The sequence below is a fragment of the Perna viridis genome, chromosome 2 (genome assembly GCF_037379345.1).
Source record: "Perna viridis isolate PV_CMFRI_1.1 ecotype Kerala chromosome 2, ASM3737934v1, whole genome shotgun sequence".
In the NCBI taxonomy this organism is placed as follows: domain Eukaryota; kingdom Metazoa; phylum Mollusca; class Bivalvia; order Mytilida; family Mytilidae; genus Perna; species Perna viridis.
In genome coordinates, this window is record NC_142446.1 from 49,202,797 (window position 1) to 49,212,862 (window position 10,066).

Below are 10,066 nucleotides of genomic sequence, written 5' to 3' on the forward strand. Positions count from 1 at the left end.
TTATGAATTTATCTAGATGTTCCATTAACCGACAACGAACCTGGATATCACACTAACTGTCGCACTGCTACTATGCCACGTGTATGTTGATGATTTTATAAAGTAAAATAGAGTGTCATTCATCATAGGAATATTGACTTCAGTGTTAACAATTTTCAACAAATTTATTTGAAGTCGATACCCATTCAAGTTCCTTATATCTTGCCCCTATAATTACAATGCTTTATATGAGTAACCGATAAGAGTTCGATAAACAAAAACGTAGCTAATCAATATAAATTACCATTGAACGTATGAGCGACCAGTGAACGATCACTTAGATAAGTAATTCCATTAAAGGATAAGAAAGTGATTGTAACATATATATATCGGCTGTGGTGTAAACCATTCATACATATACATCCATGTGTTTGCAACCTGAACTCCTATTACTATTTACCCGGATCTTAAGTTTTAGATAGATGTAGACCATTCAAAAACTTTAAGGAGAAGACAAGTGGCACGGAGGGGGGGGGACTTCGAACATTAATGAAATTTGTCTTCTAAATCTTACACTGCAATTAATCTAATAATTAAGTAAAGGGACTGATAGGCATATATGTAAACGTCTACCCGAAAAATAAATCATAGGAATTTGATCAAGTAAAATGGGACAAACTAAATCAATTTCAGAAACATCGAAAACAACGTGAAAACAGACTGGTATTTTCGGTAATGATATAGCAACATTGTCTGAACATATTAAAAATGAAAACGGTTTATACTACTGCAAAATTAAGGTAAGGCTACCAAAATATTAATATATATTTTAGGAATCTTGCCTGGCACCCTTCCTTTTCAGTGTGTCTGGATCCGGCCCTAACTGTCTTACGTTAGAACACAAACACTAAAGTCCCCCTAGGCGCATCCCGCTGACTTACTAAAACAATCTTTTTTTTTGTTTTGCTATGTAAAGCCTATAAATTCAAATGCTTCGTATCACCATCAACAGCTCTTGACGTCTTTATTCTCGTTTTACCAGCAAAATGATTCACAGAGAAGATTATCGACATCGAAGTTCGTATTTATTGGATTTTTTGTTGATTAACTACTCCCAATTTATTTGCTTGTTATATACGTACTTAAAGTTATTGCCGAGCAAAGTCCATTATCGTTAGTCAATTGTCCATCAAAGTGTGCTTACACATTTTATGCAAATGTCATGAGAAAATATTTATTTAAATGACCTTATTGTAAATTAGTGTGTTCTGTTCAGTGATGAACTCTCTCTCACACAGCTAGATGACGATAACGGCCTGAACAGATTTTGAAAGGTAAGCAAAACGTTTTTTCTCTTTTTCCAGAAGCATTTAAAGGTTCAAATATGTGTCACAGAATTTTATTTTCCGAAAATTTGGAGAAACATGTAGGTTAAGTGAAAATACTATTAAAAAGCATCGAAATAAAGTTAGCAAAGCTAGGTCATTTATTTAAATCTGTTTGACACTATAGTAGTTCATGGTCATTAAAGTAACATACTAATCGGTGTCTTCTGTTTATTCAACGTACATATTCTGTAGCTTGGAGTATTTATAAATCGGTATTTGTGAAATATAATTTTTATTTCCTGATCGACCCAAATAATTAATAATGACCCAGTTTTAGACTAAGGGTTCAAGTGAAGTAACCAGCCGCAAGCTTTTTTTTATTAGAATATACACAAAAACCAAAAAATAAAAATGTCTGAAATAGTACGTTTTGAAATTTGATATATTAAACACAACAAATTTAGACACAATAATTTATTGAAATACAAATAATTTTTAAATATAAAACTTGGGGTGCGGAAAGGTCACACATGTAATAATACTTCAAACATAAAACACCAGATGTCGCTGCGAACTGCATCTCAGTATGCAATGCACATTAACTATAACAATACAATATAGATATAGGATGTCATCAACTGACTTACATGTAACTAGGAATGTGAGGTAACTACAATGTAGTGTTGACGATGTTTGTGGACATGCCATTTTTAATAAGGAAACAATTTAAGCATTTAAACCGGTTTTTTTAATCTCGTCCGAAAACCTTATAGACCACTAGATAATCTTGGCGTTTTCCAAACTATATACATATATTTACATGTAGGACGGACACATTGAACGATCAAAAACTGACAATGGAAGTGTAATAATAAAAAAGACAACATACCACACATATATAAACATAATGCAACGTGTGTTTATATTATCTAAAAAAAAAACACAATCCATTCCACTTACAATTCACCATTCTTGTCTATTCAGAAAGTATTATTGTTGTTAAACTGTGTGTGTTTTCAGTTCTGTGCGGAAAAATAGGACATCAACATCCCAAAAATATAGGGATGGAAAGGGGACTTCTAACACGACATTTGATAAGGCCTTTGATTCGCTCTTGTATTGAATTGGAAATGTCGTTTAATTAAAATCAGTATCTGTTTAGATTTATAATTAAATAAAATTAAAAAAAATAGGGTTTTATAAATGTAATATCTTACTATATATATATATATATATATTTCGAATTGTAGCTATGGCAACAAACAAGCATAACGTACTTATCCCTGATATAGACTACAAGGGTAATAAAGTAGTCCTAGAATACGTCTTTGTTAACCACACTGGTTACGAACTGTGTTCCAAATCACGGGTTGTAGACAAAGAGCCAAGGACGGTGGAAGGTAATTACATGTAATTTGTACAAGGATTTCTCTTTATCTGTTTTCATGTTATATGCAACTTCTTAACTATTAATGGAACGTGTACAAAGATTCTTAAGAATCAAATTTCATGAGGAATTTTATGTCATCCTTTCAGACATGTACATTAAAATTTTAAAACGGAACATATTTATTTTCTCCGATAAGAGATTGTGTAAAAACCTTCATTCTTAATCTGAAATCAATATGATGCTTTCATGCTACAGAATGTTAAGTTCATTGTTGTCGTTTCAGTAAATGGTTTACATGTACAGCATCATCTTTGTCATTTATCAATTTTATGACCATATATTCTTTGATCTCTAAGTAAACTTCGCCACTAGTATTTGAATTCTGTTTCATGGTTGTAACATTATGATAAGCTCTTTCAACATTGAGTAAATAATTTTAAAACTTGCCATTATTTTTTTTGGAGTTTACATTGATTTATATGGAGTCTTTATAATTGTAGATTGTCCAATATGGGACAGCTACATGTGGAACGATATACAAGGAGAGCTGAAAGATTTAAAGGACATGATACTAAAACCTATAGCCATGTTTGAAGATCCATTTCTGAAGAGTCCTCATAAGCTTGTTTTGTGCGAATTCTGGCTATCCATGAATAAGCCATCAGGTAATTCAAGAAGTTTTAGTCAGACAAGTCGACCCTTAATCTGAATTTTGATTATTTGTCCTTTTTATAAAGTTTAAAAGTAATGAAACAATAAAGAACAGAGGCAAGCTTCACTCATTGAAGAAAAACTATCTTACTTTTTGTTCAAAAGCCAAACAAAGCGATATCGTAGGGTATTTACAGACAGGATTATTCCCTTGTTTGTCTGTCAAAAGATAAATCGCTCACGAAGTATACCATCGCCTCACCTCAGTAACCGTATGGTTCAAATATAAATAGGCCGTCAGACGGGATGTTGATATTGTTTCAATCTAAAATAAAATCTTATGATATGGCATATTTAAAACTTCTTTCAAAATATAAGTATTTGCGGAGAAAACTGCGGCAAGAATTCTAGTGGCCTCGATATGTATGATCATATTGACCTGTCTTACAACATAATAATCGTGTTTAGGTTTGTTGCATAATTATCTCTGTTTTTTTTGTCAGCTATCAACACTCGTTACTCCTGCAAGAAGACAATGGAACGTTTAGATTACGACCCAGCCACGAATTACCGACCGAGGAAACGTCATGATCCATGGTTTGGAATTGAACAAGAATACTTTGTTGTAAATGAAGATGGCTCCCCGATCAGTTACGAAAAAGACAAGTATAACTACGATTCACTAAGTAATTATTTGTTTTTATGTTTCGGTAAAAAATCTTCTTGTTTCCCTAGGATTCATTAAAGGTAAACATTTGGATTGAACAAATTATCGCAGATGACTTACAAACTATATTTCATAAACAGGTATGATTCTTTTTTTCAATAGTTCCTTTTGATTTTGTAACAAACTTTCTGATAGGTTGTTCTCTTTGAGAAAAAAAAAAGGTTATTTTGTATAACCTCGCTGGGTACTATCGCTTAATTAATGCCGATTGGTCCACACTTCACGGTTTAAATTATCCTGAACGAAAAAATGTTTAGATTATGAATCAATTCTTAATGTTTGGTCTGTAACACATTTGAAATTAAACTGTACGGAATATTACTAATTTTTAACAGGTTGTACGCTATAACTGGTTGAAGCCATTTCACAATTTTTAAAACCACGAAACGTGGTATAAGTGTAAACTAAAACAAACCAGGTTATTTCGTTAATTATAACCTGTTCAGGTATAATAAACATTCGTAGACTACATATGGTCACCTGAATTATTTCTTTTCGTAATCATGTTCAACTTCGCTTTTTCGTTAGACTAGGGTTGGTCAACAGAATACGTTATTCTGCAGAATCTTTTTTTTCTACCAGTCAATATGTAATATTGATCATTCGGGACGTCTACCAGCATACAATAACTTTTACCCTGAGCACTGTCGAAAAAAGAGATGAATATAGATTGACAAATACATGTATGTGGAAAAAAGAAGTTATTTTATTTTTCTTGCAAACGCCCCTCCCCCCCCCAAAAAAAAAAAAAAAAGGAAAAAGAAAATAAAAAAAATAAAATAAAATAAAAGAAAGAAAAAAGAAAGACAAAAATACTGTAGTAATCGAACTGTGTATGATTTGTACTTCCATTTGATTAAATTGAAAAGTTGTTTAACCCATTTATATGAATAGTTTTATTCTTGAAATAAACAAACCAGTTACTTACTCATTATTCATTACCGTAAAATGCTTACTGTCCTCGGATAAATACTATTGATCTTAACGGCAAGAATGGTTTTGGCATTATAGGCATATCTATCTCAAAGGGACAATAATCACTTCCCTATTATTAGTAAGTATTTTTAAGTATATCAGATTATCTTCCAAAAGACTAAAACAATGCTCCACCGTGATGACTCGGCGTTTTCAAAACCATTTAAATGTATTAACATGTGGGACACGTTGATCGATCAAAAACAGACGGAACGGAAGTATGATAAATTGAAAAAGACAACATATACCATGCATATATAAATATAATGCAACCTACTTTATATTATCAGAAGACCACATACCATTCCATTCATCAGTGAAACATTACAATTCACCATTCTTATTTATCTATTCAGAAAGTATTGTTGTTATATGTGTTTTCAGTTCTGTGCGGAAAAATAGGACATCGACATGCAAAAAATATAGGGATTGAAAGGGAACTGTCTACACGACATTTGATGGCATGTTTGTATGCAGGAGTGAAAATAGGAGGAAACATTCGCGAAAATGATCCTTCGCAGGTAATGCAAAAATATAGAAGTGAATAAAGCTCACAGTGTTAAATTATCAGTGACATGTACTACTATATCGTTTCCAGTCGGTTCAAGGGATATGTAAACAAATATGCACCAGTCCACAATTGTGTGATTGTTTATCGAACTCTATCGCTTTCTAAGTATTTTTCATGGTTTTAACATAAAATATTAAAAGAAAAAAATTCAAATTCTTAATGGGAGCCAGTCCATATGGGTCCCCTTTGGGTCTGCTTATGGTTTTTCTTCTAAATTGCGAAGGTCCTTAGCAGAAGATATGTGATTTTAAGTGGTAAAAAAGAGATCTTTTAATTAGAAGTAAAAGGCAAGAAGATGTTTGTTCGTGTTGACAGAAGTGTGGAAAGGGGAGAGTTTATTGTTTCGATATACTGAAAATATTGTCTAATGTAAGCTTTGTCATTGTACTTATTCTCATAGAAGACAATTTTTAAACTGTTCTGTTTATTACAAATTCTCTCAAAATAATAATAAAAAATACCGCAGTGTCTAAAGATGAACCAAGGAGACCTATGTTACTACATATAGCTGGACACGAAGAACAAAACATTTTTGAAACATTCTCAGATCTACCGATCCGGGAACTAACTATGACCAAGCTTTCAGAACACACGTAATTTGCTTTTTTTAGAAAGGTAAATCGAAAATACAGAAGTGCCAATAAAAACTGTGGATATCGAAGAGGCTAAGTCAATGGGCAAATAGAGGCTCCGAGGAGCCTGAATCGCTCACCTAGTTAAATGTTTGCCTTTCAAGGACAGTAACTCTAACAAGTTGTCCGATAACTTTGACTCAAGGAAGAATTTGTAAGGCTTATCATAAGGACAATTTCATATGTTGAAAGTTTCATTTTATCTATTATAGTTTTCAAGATATTGGATAAAAACTCCTAAAAACATAATTGTTTTGCCTTAAAAGGGCAATAACTCTAACTAGGAGTTGTGCGACAACTTTGATCCCCCGCAAAATATTGTAGGCCTTATCATTAGGATCATTTCAGCAACTGAAAGTTTCATTCTGTTTATCATAGTTTTCAAGATATTGGCTGAAAACTGTAAAACAAAACCGTCATTTTTCACCTTTCAAGAGCAATAGCGCTTACAAGGAGTCCTCTGATAACTTTGATCCCTTGCAGACTTGTAGATATATGCAAAAAACTTCTGACTGGCCGCTTTGTTCTATTTTTAGTAACAACAGCCATTTTTTCCACGGATCAAAAATCCCTACATCATTTCTATGAAAAATGCCCTAAGGAACTTTCATACCGAATTGGGTTCCAATTGGTCTGGTAGTAGTGTCGGAGGTTTGGAGATATATGCGTAAAACTACTGCCTGACCCGTATGTTCTATTTTTAGTGAAGGCGGCTAACATCAGTTCTATGCGGATACTCCATAGAGCATTCATACCAAGTTTGGTTCCAATTGGTCGAGAGAAGAGTTTTGAAAAAAAAAACGTTGACGGACGACGACGAAGACGACGACGACGGACGCCAAGTGATGGCAATAGCTTACCCGGCCTTTGGCCAGGTGAGCTTAAAACGCGTTCGAGTTCTACAATATAGGGCCATTTTTGAATTATAGGGATGCTGATGAATATATGATGAAATGTATGATGCTTTTTGGCATAAGATCATTTACAAATAAAAACTAATATATTTTTTTCACTTTTTTACTTGTTTTAGAGACAAACTGGCATATAAGAAGATATAGTACCCATATTTAAGTTGCTTTATAATTACAGTGGGAGTATCAGATAGGTCCATGTGAGGGTGAAACCATTGGAGACCATCTGAACATGTCTCGGTATATACTACACCGTCTGGCAGAGGTATTTGGTCTACGTATTACTCTTCATCCAATCCCTGTTCATGGTACACCTTTTACATCAAGTGGCCATCTCAACTTCAGTACCCAACAGATGAGGGACAAGGGTGGTATCAAGTAAGGCGTGTCTGAAATAATTGTCAGTTGTGATTTACGCTATAGCATTTATCCCAACTCCCAATAGACCCTTTTGTGCTTACGTTGGGGTAGTCGACGAGCATGCTCAATATACACTTCCGCGAGAAAAATTCTTTTGTTCTACCCATGCTCTACCTAGCGGAAGTGTATATTGAGCATGCTCACCAACTTATCATAAGACGGTCCATTAAATATTTTCCTATGATAGATCGCGTGCAATATATAACTCAGTTTACAGCTGTATGGATATTTAAAAAAGATCACGATTTCAAGCGATCATAACGTACAGTATTATAACAAATAAATACAATTCAGAAGTAGCTTCTTTTAACCACTATAATAATATTTCTTGAATCGATGTTGATGTCCAGACGATATTGAGTTCAGTGTGCAAAACTGCTAAGGTAAATAGCAAAAGTAAAACATGAAGTTCTTCATATTGGCGCAAAGGTTCGGCGATTTTGTAACAAGTATTTCTAAATCATCGTTTAAGGTAGATCATGGCTAATATGTCTAGAAGATGAATTCCCTTTTTTTTGGAAGATGACCTTGAATGAACAAACTGCAGAATTTTAATGTAAATAACATAGGTCACCGAACTTGATTTGGAGATAATTTAGGCTTAAAAAGGCAATTTTTATATGGCTTCTGTCGGGAATTTCACTATTTCGCAAATATAGAAAAAGCGGCAAATAGAATGTCCCCTTAATTTACATAAAGGACAGTTAACTGATATTCTTTCATATTTCAAAAGTAAAAGTTGGAGTCACCGAAATCTTTTCCATGTAGTATAGAAAAAAAAATTAAATTCCCATTACATTTCTTTAGAACATTTCCCGCCAATTATCTCCCCTTAAGAGAGGCTTTATACAGTTAATGTCTGTAATTTTACTATACAATTTTCTAGGTCAAACATTCTTTAAAAATAATTTAAACATAATGTTTGTAAACCATTTTTAACATTATTAGTTCGTTGAAAATATATATGTCTCTATGATTTTGTAAGCTAACAGAAAAGAATGCTTAGTGTAATAGGTATGATCTACCTTAAGATATAAAAGAGTCACATTATATATTTGCCGTCCGTGAGAGACCCGACAGGGTAGTCAAGGACGTTAAAAACCCCCTTAGTTAGACGCTTATATAGACAAGTGAAATGTGTTTTGCTTTTAACAGATTCATTCACCATGCTATTAATCTACTATCAAAATCCGACGAAGATGCTCTTCTACGCATGTATGACCCCACTTTAACAGAAGAAAACAAAGAGAGGTTAGGAGACACAACTAGTTTATGGCACCCACAATTACACAACTTCCTGTGTGACGCATCTAACAAAGCAATGAGCTCCGTTAGGATCCCACCGCTGGTGACGGTTAACGGGTGTGGATATTTAGAAGACCGACGACCATCTTCAACTATAGACCCATATGCAGCTGCCGAGGGTATTGTCAGGGCTTCGGTCTTCGGTGATTTTCTCTTACCCGGAAATGAAGCATTAAAAGATTTAGCTATCTGGGACACGGACCCTGAGTAGACTACAACAGCCTCTTGGTGGCATGGCGTCATACATGTACATGATATAAGTAATGAACAATTTATCATTATTGAATACTCGCTGGTGTTAGTACTGTATAAATATAGCTATTGAATATAATATTTTATTAAACAAAGAATTATGTATTATTGAGTTATCGTCAAACACGAATTTGAAATAGACATAAACTGAACCCAGAATGGTAACAATGCATTCATTGTCACATGAGTGTATCATAATTACATGTATACATAATTAAACTGTTTAAGTAAGGCACAGACCATTTTCTTCTAAAAAGGGGAGGGGGACTGTTATTTTATGTTCAGATGGCACAAAAAAAATTATTTTCTTTTCAGTAGCAGTCGGAGTTAAATAAAAAATAGATTGAACATCCACATTGTCAGGTACGGAGCCATGTAAGTGCCATGGAAAAAAAATAATAATAACCAAGTTGTTCGCACGAAATATAAAATTGTGCACGAAATACGAAGTCTTGCGCACGAAATACTATATCGTTAGCACAACATACCATATTAAAAATGCTAAGGCGTGCACACGAAATTTTAAAAGGTGTGCTCCAAATATTTAAATGTGCGCACGAAATAATAAATCGCGCGCGAAATACTAAGTCGTACGCACCAAATACTAAATCGTGTACACTAAATACTAAGTTGTGCGCAGGAAATAATAAATCATGCGCACGAAATACTAAATCATGCACACGAAATACTAAATCATGCGCTCGAATTACATAATTGTATGCACAAAATAATAAACCGTGAGCACGAAGTACTAAGCCATGCGCATGAAATGCTAAATGCTAAATCGTGCACACAAAAGCTAAGTCGTGCCCACGAAATACTTAATCGTGCGCATTAAGTAATAAATCATGCGCACGAAATATTAATGCGCATGCGACTTACAGTCAAATGACAGTTGACACGAATGAGTTCAAGCATGTCGATG

At 33.8% G+C, this 10,066-nt stretch overlaps 1 protein-coding gene across 2 annotated transcripts; it reads left to right on the forward strand.

Annotated features, from left to right (window-relative positions):
* The first annotated feature begins 966 nt into the window (after nucleotides 1-966).
* LOC148625579 (glutamine synthetase-like) lies at nucleotides 967-9,246 on the forward strand. Of its 2 annotated transcripts, XM_088569163.1 has the most exons (7): nucleotides 967-1,313; nucleotides 2,558-2,707; nucleotides 3,198-3,362; nucleotides 3,852-4,034; nucleotides 5,435-5,571; nucleotides 7,343-7,542; nucleotides 8,740-9,246. In XM_088569163.1, the coding sequence occupies exons 2-7, from the start codon at nucleotides 2,560-2,562 to the stop codon at nucleotides 9,098-9,100; spliced, it is 1,194 nt and encodes a 397-aa protein (XP_088425289.1). In that variant the 5' UTR covers nucleotides 967-1,313; nucleotides 2,558-2,559; the 3' UTR covers nucleotides 9,101-9,246. The 2 variants fall into 2 exon arrangements, with proteins under 2 accessions (XP_088425289.1, XP_088425290.1); XM_088569164.1 differs by lacking the exon at nucleotides 2,558-2,707 and having other exon boundaries at nucleotides 968-1,313.
* The last annotated feature ends 820 nt before the right edge of the window (nucleotides 9,247-10,066 follow it).